We start from the raw sequence: 13,983 nt of genomic DNA, 5'->3' as shown, positions 1-13,983 counted from the left end.
ATAAGCAGTTTATCAAGACCTTGATGGACTAACATATCTGGCTGTTTGGATTTGGCTTGGAGGTCGACAAGTTTAGCAGGCCTGTAAAAATCTGTGTTTTTCCTTATCTTTATTAGAACTATTACAAAGAAACAGCCTCTCAACAAGGATTTGCTGTTTAAACAACAAGCTCTGATGAATGTAAGGAATGTCCAAATAAGTTACGGAGGCTGACGGAGAAAGGTTATTCAAGGTTCTCAGCATTTTGCTTCCCACTTTCTACTAGAAAGGCAGAGAAATCCATAGCCCCATTCAAAACTCCTCAGGGAAGGTAAACACGCAAGCCTCCAGCTTGTCTATAATTCTGAAACCATCACTGGATTATTTGGCTGAGCAAAAGAAAGAAGCTTCTGAATACTTTCCAGCCACAGTTTCTTTAGGGAATACCAGAATAGCTTCTAATACCACAGTAATCAGCAGAGTGTAAACATGCCAGTGCCTGACAGAAATCGTAGCCAAAGGATGAAGGACCAAACTACATGGCTTTAATAGTTATGTATAAGTTATCTTTGTTTGCAGCTGCAGTCTTCAGCCATGAGTGGTGGGGAGTTGACTGAACCATCTCATGTTCTACATTATTCTACTGCACAAGTTGTTTATCTAGATCAGTGTTTCTCAACCTCAGCAACTTTAAGATGTGTGGACTTCAACTCCCAGGCTTCCCTTGGGCCAGTCCCTCTCTCTCAGCCCAACTCACCTCACAGGGTTGTTGTGGGGCAAATAGGAGGAGGAAGGAGTATTAGGTACGTTTGCCACCTTGAGTTATTTATAGAAAGTAATAAAGGTGGGATAGAAAAATAAATAAATAAATAAATGTAGTTATTTTTACTACGAAATCTTTAAAATGTATAGTAGGACGAGAAATAGAAACAAGGAGTTGTGATCCACAATAATATTTTTTTGTCCACGATTTAATGTGTATTGTATTTATTACTATAGCCCTGCCAAGGACTATACGTATGCTTTACTTCAGTATTTTGAGTATCATTTAATTTAGCTGAAGATCAGGTAATTATGGCTGGAGATTTTAATCAAATTTTAAATCCTTGTTACTTCTTAATACTGCTCTAGCAAAATGTAATTCTTGTTCATGATAAATACTACAAGCTTTAATGCTGAAATTTAATTTGGTGGATATATAACAACTCTTAAATCCCTTGCAAGAAGAATATACATTGTCCCCCTAAACCATATCAGACTTGACTATTTTTTAGTATTTCAATCTTAGTTGTTCAGAGATAGGTCCTACTACAATATCCAATCATGCTCTAGTAACATCAACTACTATAAGAGAAAATCATCCTATTTTTTCAGTGAGGTACTTAAATGCATCATTTTGTAAGATGTTTTATAACACATATTTTGTGAAACAAGATTTTGAATATTTTCAAATATTTTCAAAATATAATAGACTCTCTAAGAGCTTAATGGGTGTCTGGAATGCTTTTAAGGCATATATTCATGGTCATATTATTGTTTATGCTTTATGGGGGGATAATAAAAAATCTATGCAAGAAATGTTGAAAATAAAATTAAAGAACTTTAGAATATATATGTAAGACAACCTATGCCAGAACTAGCTAAAGCTGCTAAACTGGAACTTAATTCCCTGGTTCAGAATAATAATGAACTGCATACTGAGAGTAAGAGGAAATAAATGGTAAATTATTGCCCTCTTGACTGAAATAGCAACAATAAAGTAGTATCATTTCTATTATTAAGGATGCAGTAAGTATATGACTCTGATCTAATAAATCAGCGTTTATTTTTATAATGAACTCTATAATGCTAAGCCAAAGATTACTAAGCAAGGTTATTCATATTTTAAATGATGATGAAGCTGAGTATCTGTTAGCTGTACTGTACTTGTATCTCTGCAGAAAATAATAGACACTATTAAGCCTGTAGAAACTTTTCAGTCCTTATAGCTATCATATTAAGTGGTATAGGAGATCCTATTTGTGTGTGTTGCTCATATATTGTTTTGAGGTCCATAATGGTACTTTTTTGAATAAAGTTTTTCTAACATTTAAAATTAGGCTTATGGAACTATGATTTTGAAGACTGGTAAATATTCTGGCTATGCAAGCTATTCCTTATTTTCTTGTAAAATGCTGATGTAAGAACTTTGACAGTGACCTGGCACATAAACTATACATGATACTTATTACCTTTGATGGACCATACACAACCTATAAAAGGTCAACAAAGCCTCAGATAATATTAGGTTACTAATTGATATTCTAGGTATAAATTACTGATATTTTAGAGATTCATTCAGAAAAAACTGCAAGTGATGGTCTCTTGGGACACGGAAAAGGATATTGTGGAGTTCAAATTTGAGGATCACATTTTGGCCAAATACAAATTTCCTCCTTTTTTAATTAACTGGATAAAAATAACAAATTTTATAACCTTCAGCCAAGATTATAACAAAGGAAATTATTTCTTTACCTATGAAGATATCTTATGGACTCATCAAGGATTCCCTTTTACCTCTCTTATATTTAATTCTGGAACCACTAGCCTGTCTTTCTGGACAATCAAAAATGTTCTTGATATAAAAGTGGTTGGAGCTGAGCATAAATTCTTATAATATTATGTTTTCTACCAAATTTTATTGCTATAATACAACAGTTTGGAACTTATCAGGATAATTAACTGAAGAAAATTTTCTATACTTCTTTTAGATGCTAATGTAGACCTGGTTCTGCTGCCTCGCTTGGGGTGGAGAGGGGAATAGAGTTACATGGGGATGGTTGTTATAGACCACTCCTCCCACACTTGGACTGTTTTAGATGTTTCATCATTTGGATTTTTTATTCTTTATTTTTATTTCAATTTATAGTATTTTTACTGTATTTTATTTTTTGTATTATTCTGATGGTTTTAATCACTTGTTGTAAACCGCCCAGAGGCCTCCGACGGGAGGAGATGGGCGGGAATAAATTAGATAGATAGATAGATAGATAGATAGATAGATAGATAGATAGATAAAGTATCAGTGGAAATCTGTAAAACATGGGGCTTGACTTGGTGTTTATCTTGTAAATATTTCCCTAAACAATATTTATTTATCTGTAGAGGTAAGTACTTCAAATTGCTTATCTCATATCAACCTTGATACAAACAGAGTTAAAAATCCCAGTGAACTTATGGAAAAAGATAAATGTAAAAATGAAGATTATATCAAAATTGATCTATGTACTCAAAGGGATTCCCCAGCAGAATGATAAATTATTAAGGTTTTTATAGGAAGGACAACCCCACAGATTCTATCTAAATTATGCTTACTGTATGATGATGGGGGCTTTAACTTTCCTTTTAGATTCATCATCGGGCATACATCCTGAGCTCTATGTCTTTATGGAATCCAGATGATCAACTCCAAAAACCATTATGAAACCATTTAGAAAGTTGTTATGGGACACACATTCACCCAGACATAACTTTAGCCAAATCCTGAGACCATTTATTTTGTACTTGTTCCTTCACTGTAATGTCAATGGGGCAGTAGGTGACTTCTAATGATTCAAGATTTGTTTTAGAATCAAAAAGACAAATTAGTGGAAAGTGGTCACTATCAGGGCGAGTTCCAATATAAAAGTAAGTTGTATGACATACAAAGTTCCAGGAAATCATAATATAATCAACCACACTGGCCTCGTTTGGGCACCAGAATGTAAACTCCCCTTTTATGTCACCCAACAGTGCCATTAAGTATAACCAGATCCAAACTGTCCACAAATTGAGCCAAACAAAATCCTGCAATATTACATTTTTGGTCTTTAGATTGTCTGGCTGATAAATAGCCCACATCAGTTTTAGGGGGCATTGGCCACTTAAAATGAGTTTAAAGAGAGGCATCAGATAGGCCAATACATGTGTTAAAATCACTAGCTATTATTATGATAGAGTCTGAGTACTGACATGATAGCAAATTATGTCAGGATTTTTGACCTCAGAACCCCTGCTTCAAATGCATAACCTAATTTGCTCATCTGATTCATATGAACAAGTAGTATCACTGTATCATTCAATTATTGTTAATTTTCAAGCCTCACTGACAAGATTTACAACAGCTAATTGTGTTTATGCACATAAAAGATCTAAATCTTGGTATGATGACTGCATTAAAGCTAAAAGGCTCTCTTAAATGCAGTAACTTCCTTTCACCAGAAAAATTCTTCAAATGCTTCAAAATTACTTAATATTAAAATATATATATAAAGATCTCTTGAAGATAAAGAAACAGCATGCTATAAGAGAAAATTGGAGTAATTTAATTTTAGCAGCAAAGCTCAAGAATTCCACTTGGTTCTGGTGTTTAATAAATCAGTCTCTTACAGATAGACATTTTGGCCCTATTACACTAGTATCTGCAGGATCATTTTAATAACATATTTAAAAGGGTATCTGCTGTAAAGTCAGGTGTGATACCCTCTTGTAATGACCTCCCAGATTGGCCACCAGTATCCATAGCTGAGGTTAAAGATCTTATTGTCCAATTAAAAGCAGGTAAAGCATCTGGAGGTGATTTTATCCACCCAGAATTAATAAGGGAAAACAAAGAATGGTGGGCCTGTTTTGGCCACCTTATTTATACACATTAATAACACAGGACAATTTCCATCTGACTGGAATCAGTCCATTGTTATACTGATATATAAAAATAAAGGAAATAGACTCGACCCTACAATTATAAGCCTATCAGTTTATTAAAGACAATAAACTTTATGCCAGATTTTTATATTTAAAATTACTGGATTGGGTACAAAATGAAAATATTATTGCTGAAGAACAGGCCAGATTTAGAGAAGAAAGTTCAATGCTAGATCATTGTTTGGTTCTTCACCATTTGGCAGAAAAATATTCTACACACACAGACACACACACCCCGTGGTTCCCTTTTTTGCAGCCTTTGTTGATTTTAAGTCAGCTTTTGATCTAATACCAAGGGAGAGATTGTGGAATAGTCTGAGAGATAGGGGCCACGGTGGCACAGTGGTTAAGGCACTGAGTCAGAGGACCATTAAGGTAGGCAGCTTGGCATTCGAAACCCTAGAGCGCAAGCCACGTGACAGAGTGAGCTCCCGTCAGCTCCTGCTAACCTAGCAGTTTGAAAGCATGCAAATGCAGGTAGATAAATAGGTACCACTTTGGTGGGAAAATAACAGGGACATGAAAGGAGCCCTCTCGGGCATCCCCAGGCAACGGTGACATCATCAGCAAATGATGTCAATACAGTTCAATACAGAAGTGCCTTGGTAGGTGTTTCTGACACACACACACACACACACACGCAAAAGTCTGAGACATTCCATGATTGACAAAAAGCTGCTAGCTCTTATTCAGTCGCTTTATTCAAACACCTCCCTGAAAATTAGATGCACCCCCTGGGGACATTTATCTAAAGCAGTCCCAGCTTACAGAGGGATAAGACAAGGCTACACATTAGCTCCATTACTTTTCAATTTGTATCTAAATCCAATAATCCAAGCGCTTGCTGTTTCAGCCCATCATCCACCTATTTTGGCAGATCGTGCAATTCCAGCACTACTGTATGCCGATGATGTAGTCATTATGTCTACCTCACAAGTGGGAATGAGAAAAGCACTTAGGGCACTAGCTTTATTCTGCACAGATCAAAAACTTTCAATAAATTATGAGAAAACTACAGGTGCGCACCTATAAATACCTTGGAGTGCAGTTCCATGCTTCCCTATCTTGGAACGCTCATTTTCTATACTGGGCAAGTGTTGCACAGTGTACCTCATCAGCAATTGCAAGATTCTACCATTCAAAAGGAGCCCATTATATTCCTGCAGCTTGCAAGGTCTTTCAAGCTAACGTAGTCCCTCAGCTTCTCTATGGCTCTCAGATCTGCTCCCTTGCTAAGCTCAATTCTATTGAAACCATCCAGAATAAGTTTATTAGAGCCATATTGATGGCACCAAAAAGTATCAAAAATGCCATCCTATGGGTAGAAATAGGTAGTTTCATAGGATGCCAGAGCATGGTTCCTTCCTACCTTCTGGCTAAAGTTAATTATGTTGCCTATAGGTTTAGCCCCATTAATATTTAGAGATCATTTTAAGTCATCTTGGCTAAAAAAAGCCTTAGACAAAATTAAATTGCTGGGCTTCTTTATGGAAAGTCTGTGCTCATTGGATTTGATAATGCTAGAACCACCCTGAAACAACAAATCTGGGATATAGATCTACAAACAAATTTAAGTAAGGTGCTACACCCCAGTATCTGTCATTTTCTTCCAGAACAGTTCATTCCAGCTTCTTATTTATCATCCATCACAATTTTGAAATTTCGTAAAGCTTTCACTTTAGCCAGGCTGGATGCGCTGCCCTCAGCAGTCCTTTTTGGACATTTTAAGGGTACTCCTATGCACCTTCAGTTATGTACATGTTGTGCCAGCTCAGTAGAAATCCTAAGCCATATGTTATTATACTGTTCCCTATATAAGGCCTCTAGACAAATCCTTATATATCTGATATTGAAGAAATTTCCAGGCAGGGGGTGTAATTTCTATTTAATGCTACTTCTTTCGGACAAGGACCCTAAAATATCCTCCCAGGTTGCCCAGTTTTGTGCTACCATCTGCACAATACACCCCACCATTACTTAGGTTTAGAATTTCTTAACATAGTTATTTTATTTTAGTATTATTCCTCTTAATTTTAGATCGTATCATACTAATTGTTTTATACATATACATATACATATACTGTACATGTACATATATACATATACATATACATATATATACATATATATATATACATACATACATACATATATATATATATATGTAAGATTGTTACTATTATATATTTTGAATATCTGGCCTGAGGGCTGTAATACATGTGTACTGTACTACTGTACTCACCCAACATCAGAACAAGAGCTCATGTTCTTTTTCAGTTAAGATTCTACTGCATTTCCAGCCCTGAAGGCTGCAAGGCATATTTGGAAGATTTGGGAAGGAAGTATAATTTGATCTTTATTCATATGATAAAATTACCTTTTGGCATAATTCCAGGCTGAGAATTGCAGGTAAATCCGGAGGGTGGGATCTGGGTTAATAGGGGTATTAATACTTTAGATCAATAAAATTATGAATCATATTTTAAAAACATTTTGAGGTGTTGAAAAAGGAAGTTGCATTTTTAAAACTGAAGAATGAGAGTATATTCAATTAAAACAGCTGTTGATTTTACAATTTGGCCCAGAGGTATTAGCAGCATCCAACGTTGTGTAATACTGAATAGTTTTATGTTCCTTGGTATAGAGATGGAAGTTGTATTTTGTTATCTATTGTTTCAAACTGATTTACAAACGTTGGGTATGTAAACTGCTCAGAGACAGCAACATAAAATAAACAACAATATTGTGGAGTCCTTGGTGCTCTCTGAGCTTGGTCGTTTGCTTGCAGACATTTCATTACCCGATTAAATAACATCATCAATGCTAGTCCTACAGACAATAGTTTGACAGGGGACAGAGAGAAAGCCTTCTTTTGGGACAAAGAAAAAGGCTCTTGAACAGATCAGTGGGAAATTAGGATGGGAGGAGAGATTCCTTCAGATATCCTGAATCAAGACTATTTACTATAGTGCTATAAAAGCAAACAACATTCAACATTTGTGAATGTTTATGCTGACTTGTACCCAAAACTCATATGCAGCTTACAATGATGTTAAAAAATACAGATAAAAAAGCAATTTGCATAATCATAAGTAAAATAAAAGTATATGAAATTGAAATATTTATAATTAATAAAATCATATACCTCAGAATTAAATTAAGCTATAAGTCATTCCTGGTCTGCCTAGGAAAAGCATTAAGTCCCAGACACATGAATTTTGGAAAATTCTCTTTGCCCCCCCCCCCCTTTATTACACCATAGGAACACGGAGGCAGCCAAAGGTGGTACAATAAAAATGTGTGAGTAGCTATTTCTGTAGCCATCCATAAAACTGCACTGATTTATTTAAACACAGACCATGCAGCGTCCATGCCAAGAATTTCAAAGCAAATGGAAAAACTTACAGAGTCTGCATTTTTTTTCCTATTGTGAATGGTACATTTGACTTACTACTGAATTTATTTTTTTAATGGGAATGTAGCCCATTATTTGGGCATTAACTCTTCAATTTAAGACTTGGATTGTGTAAAAAATACATTCCCTTCCCCAGCAAGGAAAAAAAAAGCAGTTTAGACCAGCCATATTTCTTATTCTATTTGAAATGTATTTATAGTCTACCTTTCAGCATAACAATCCTCTCAAAGCAGCTTATAATCAGAGTTTTTTAAAATGATTTTCCCATACAAGAGTTGGTAGTAAAGACTTTGTGGAAGTGTCAGATGAACAGGCTTCTGCGCTTGCTATTACTTGCTTGCCTTCCTCTTCTTTTAGGGAGCTTTCCCACTCTGTTTCGATACCCCAAAATTAAAAGCATCACCTAAAAAAACGTACACGTATTCTCGTCACAAAACCACCTAAGTAAAGGGGCCAGCTCTTGGAGAAATGATAAGGACTGAGTGTGATGTGCGAGAGTTTGGAAGAGCTTAGCGATCAACTGCAATCCTTGTTCAGCCATGCAGTTTGCTGAACGCCACGGTCTCAATCACTTCAATCTCTAAGCTATTGTGCAGGAAAAGAAACCACCTTTGCCGACTCGATGTCCATTAAAAAAAAAAAGGTATGATTGAAAGGCAAACATGTGTTCCCGTGTTGCAAAGCTCTCCAAGCTCCGTTAACACTAGAACCAACAACCTACGTCCTCGACAGGGCAACCCGCTGCCAGCCTTCAGGGTGCCGCGCGGCAAACCCCCCCTGGGCAAAAGGCCCCTACGCTGCGGGAAACTTCGCGAGCCCCCCTCAGCGAGAACCCAGACGCCACGGGTACTCGCCCCCTCCGGAAGTCCCGCCTAGTGACACGGAAATGAAGAGAAATTCGGAGCCGGGAAAGGTCAGTCTCTTGTCCAAGATGGCGGCGCCCAGAGAGTCGTGTTGAAGGAAATGAAGGACAGGCTGAGCGTTGGGGCCGGGACCGGTCCCTCCAACATCCGCTTTACCTCAGGTTTCGGCCAGCACTGAGGCTGAAACACCTCACCCGACCGTTGCTGTTGTTCTCTTCGCGGCGGTTGCGGGGGTGCCTCAAGGTAACATTTCTGTGGGAAAGGTCGATGCCTCAGGCTTGCTGGCTTGCTTCCGCTTTAGAGAGTGGCGGCGTGTCCCTGGATTTATTATCCGATAAGAGCTGTAGATTGGAACGGTGGATGGAGGAATGTGTCTTCCCTTTTATGCCCATCATCTTTCGCTTCGCGAGATTTCTGCCTTTGCTCCGGACGTTTGAAAGGGTGATTGGAGGTCGAGGTCGTGTTTTTAGGCAGTCCATCGAGCTCAGCGCTGCTAGCCTAGTTACTGGGAGCTTCTTTCCAAGACTTCGTAAGGAACTGTATCTCAGAAGTTTAAAAACCTGAGATCATCTGCGGGCAGCGGTTGAGCGCTAGCTGATAAGGGACGTTAAGCAATAATTAAAGACAGAGAATGAATATATATTTCGATTCATTATATTTTAATTAGTTATCCCTGAATCGAATTCTAGTCCCGATGACAGCTCGGACAAATGGTAGCCATCTTGATCAATCATGACGTTAAATCAAATCTCTTACAAGGAAGTTTCTGTAATGCCTTCGTTTCTGTCCCCTTCCGAAATCCTCAATCGTGTTGAGCGTCATCATTTTTTCTAGTCCATCATTTGCTTGCACCATTTGCCAGAATATTTATCCTTAATTTGGTAGTGCTAATTCTTGGTAGTGAAAGTAAAGCTTTTTAATAATGTCGGAATGTTTAAGTTTCCCCATCACTATAAAAAGAACTCTAATTTTAAAATGTCTATGTGGCTAGAAGAGTGTTTTTCTGCTTGCTTGAGACTTATGTTCCCATTAAATACTTAATACTAAATACTTGTACTCTTTAATACTTGTTTGTTATGTAAAGATTAATACATGCTTACAAGCATATTTTATTGTTTTGTTTTATTTTATGCCTTCGAGTCAGTTTTTGACTGCTGGCAACTGCCTGAACTAGTCCTTTCAGTTTTCTTGGCAAGATTTTTGGAAGCAATCTGCCCTTCGCTCTGTCCTAGGGTTGATAGAGTGACTGGCCCAAGGTCACCCAGCTGGCTTTGTGCCTAAGGCAGGACTAGAACTCACGGTCTCCCAGTTTCTAGCCTGGTGCCTTAACCGCTACACCAAACTAGCTCTCCAGCATATTTTATGTACATATAAAAGATAGTTATTAAAGCATACTTTTTGTTTGAGGTACTGAAACTACTTTTTAGTGGGCATTCAGTAGAACTATGGTATATCAGTTTGAGCATCTGGAACACATACTTTGGATTCTTAAACGTTGTTTCAGTGTTTTTCTTTGTTGTCATAAGATTTTTTTACTATGACAATTAAAAAGCTGAAGTTTTACAGTTGCCTTATATCATAGCTAGTAATTTTTAAGTTCTGTAATAAACATGTTGCAGCTGGTGCAACAATAAAATAAAACAATCCTGATGTTAATGTTCAGTACTTTTATGAGCTACTTTTAAGTAAATGTTCCATCTTACTGATGCTTGACTAGTTATAAACAATTTTATAGCCACTGGGAGTAGTAGGAGTGAAAGAAGTTAGCTTGATTGTTTGAAAAGGAATACTAAATGATTTCTTACTTAGTATGGATGTAATTTTGTATTTTGCAAGTAGTATGTAATCTCATGTTTTTTCTTTATCTTCTTTTGTGCATCTTTCTCCTGCTGTTGAAGTTGAGGATTTATGTAATTTTGTTTTAGGAGAATGCAAAATGTCATGCACAGAACAACTATTTCTGAGATGGTTTATATCTGAACTAAGGTGTGTGTTTGGATATGGAATGAAAGAAGGCTGTTTCAATCCAGCTATGGACCAAAACATAGCCATTCTGGACACAAGTGTTAGAGGATAAGAGTGGGAAAAACCCCAAGGACTTTGGCAGTGGCAACTGAGGAAAAGGAGGAAAGGGGATGTACTGGCAGGCTGGCCAATAGCACGTGCCACCCTAGGATGGTGACAGTTGTAGCTGAGGGAAGGGAAGATCAGGTGGAGATAGGCTGATAGGATATGCTGCATTGGGACATAGGCCCTGGCAGCTGAAAGGAGGCAGAGGGAGGAGGGAAGGGAAAACACTGGAAAGGTCAGTGCAAGGTAAGGTTGGCTCCCAGTTTGTTCTTGTTTGATAAAGCCATGGAAGTAGTATTGTTTGAGAGAGCACCTGGAGCATGATGGTTGCTATTGAGATTAGATGCCATGGGTAGAGGGTTTCTCTTGCATATTTCTCCATTTTAATATACTTTTTTACTTGCATCTTATTGTTTTATAGTTTTTATTTGTAATTTATTTTATTGTAAACTGTTGGGAGTAGCTCTGCAAAGTAATGGTATACCAATGCTGTTAAACAAACAAATAAATGGCCTGGGTCAGTGGATGTAAGGAGGAAGCAAGCAAGCAAGCAAGCAAACTGGGGAGCAAGTAGGCTGGTGAGATAAAATGCCCTCGGAGTAGATTCAGGGAAAAGTAGAAATATGTATACTAGTCTTACCTTTCTTGCACTGGGATCTCTGGAAACTTTATTTAGGCTACTGAGAACAGCAAAGAAGTTCTGAATTTTGTTTTGCTGAACTGTGGTTCATATAGAATGGCTTGGCAGAACTTTCATTGTACTGTGTTTGATGCACACTTCTTGTTTACTGCTGTAATTTGATCTAATATTTATTGCAAATGTTTTTGCAGGAACATTTTATAGGACGTCCAAGAAAAAAGCATCATGCAACAGATGCCATGCAAGTTTGCATGTTTCTTTAGAGTCATCAAACTAAAGGGAGTAACATTTCAGCAGCTGAACTTCTTCAGGCGAAAGGTAAGCTTATGTAACACTGCATACCACATCAGGAGCTGGAACCGATTACAACTATACAATTTCTGTATTGATTGATTGATTATGAGCCATCATGTCATTGTCAATTCTTAGCAACCACATAGATAGACCTTCTGTCCCTGATCTGGCCCTTCAAGTCTTCCAACAGTTAACCCATCACCACTGTAATTGAGTCCATCCACTTTGTTGCTGGTTGTCCTCTTCTTTTCTTCCTTTCCATCTCTGCCAACACATTTTCTTCATAGGTTCCCATATCCACTTTTTGATGGATGGCACTGCAGTATGTGGAATTTACAAATGGAAGATGAATATATGCACATTAAGCATCCTAAAGGGAGAAAAAGTAATGGGGGGACACAATTAAATTGTTGTTGCTCTTTGGTTATATCTAGATATCCTCCTGCATAAGGAATGGGTGATAATTCACTGTTTTCTTTTCATCTAATCCTCAAAGCCTCTTGAGTATGCTCTCCTAGTTTTGATAAACTTGCTGAGTAGAATGAATGGTGACACAAGAGAATGAAATGAGTAGAGAAAGTCATAGCAAACTGGTCAGAGACATCTTTTCACTGCTTGCAGAGATGTCTTCTAAATATTAAGATGGAAAATAATTGATAGGGCAATCAAAACTGCCTGTGTAGGAGGCTAAATAAATACATAAATAAATGATTTGAAGTAGCCTAAATATGTCAAAATGGCTATTTTACAAAAAAAGTGTTTTTGTTTTTCAGTATGTAATGCAGCATAAGAAAACACTTTTCCAGCAAGCAAAGCTGAAGCCAGAAGCAACTGTACCTCCTTGCCTGGAAGGACAGCGTTCAAGTGAAGAGACAATGATTGTCCATGAGGTGAAATCGATTTCACCTGTTCTGCCTCCCTTCTCAGAGAAACCAGTGATGAATGAAGAAACACTGAAGTTTACAGCAGCCACTACTGGTGCAAAAACTGTGAAAGGATCAGCAGCCAACGAAGAAAAAGATTGGAAAGAAATGAAATTAAAGTTGGATACTTTACCTGGAGTTTTGGCTCGTTTGACCAAAATTAAACTTACAGGTAGTTCTCTTTTTTCTTTCATGGGACTGTTTTCATTATACATGTTTTCCTGTTTGCTTTTTCTATTTTGATTTTCCATGCCTTTTTTAAAAAAGTTCTACAACCTAATCCTACATCTATTTAGCAAAAACAAGGAGTTCCTGAATTCAGTAAACATGTTTTGGCATTATTACAGCCCTAGTTCCTTGTCTATTATTAGTCACTTCATGTAAGGAAATGTAGCATTAGAGAATTGGTTTTCATATTCCCACATAAAGAGACATTCAGTTACATTGTCTTTTGTGCTTTCAAATGCTCATCATCACAAAATTTCTCAAACTGTATTTGAAATGCAGTTCTTCATAAGCCGTTTTGAAATTTCTGTTCTTTGGATTTGAATTAGTATTTTGTTCTATGGTAGGGAACATTTTCATTTAAAAGTGTTCATAGTTCTTTTTAAAACCAATCTGCATCATTAACAGATTGAATTGGGCGGGGGGGGGGACCTCTGCAGATGAATAGGGTTTGTAGTGATTTTTCTGCCAACTGGGCTCTAATATCTTTCAGACACAGCAGAGAGAGACACATCCACAAAATTTTCCCAATGGCTTTTAAGATTTCAAGATATCTGCTAGAATGAGATCAGTAGGTTTGCATCAAAAGAGCAGTTTTGCTGTATTTTCTTTGGTGACATACATTGGTGCCTCTGTACCTGTTAGGGAGCTATTTAATTAAATGGGTGGAGATTGGAGGTGAGGATGGGCAGAAAAGGGGCTTTTTTTAAAGCATATTGAGCATACAGTAGTCCTCACTTAATGACAGTAATTGGGACCAGAATTTCCATCAGCAAGTGATGTGTTCAAAAAGCACGATATCACGTGAATGCGTTGCTTAGAGATGGTAGTTCCAGCAGTCCCCAGTATCGT

General features: G+C 37.3%; 1 protein-coding gene across 1 annotated transcript in view; it reads left to right on the top strand.

Moving 5' to 3' along the window:
• Positions 1–9,015: 9,015 nt before the first annotated feature.
• LOC134489760 (protoheme IX farnesyltransferase, mitochondrial) overlaps positions 9,016–13,983 on the top strand; it is a 143,137-nt gene continuing 138,169 nt past the window's right edge. The window contains exons 1-3 of the mRNA XM_063292626.1: positions 9,016–9,222; positions 11,881–12,007; positions 12,757–13,078. Coding sequence (XP_063148696.1) covers positions 11,915–12,007; positions 12,757–13,078 — 415 coding nt within the window. The 5' untranslated portion in view covers positions 9,016–9,222; positions 11,881–11,914. The remainder of the gene's footprint in view (positions 9,223–11,880; positions 12,008–12,756; positions 13,079–13,983) is intronic.

Source organism: Candoia aspera, chromosome 2 (genome assembly GCF_035149785.1).
Source record: "Candoia aspera isolate rCanAsp1 chromosome 2, rCanAsp1.hap2, whole genome shotgun sequence".
NCBI lineage: Eukaryota > Metazoa > Chordata > Lepidosauria > Squamata > Boidae > Candoia > Candoia aspera.
Note: the sequence above shows the minus strand (reverse complement) of the source record. Positions and strands in the feature narration are given on the sequence as shown.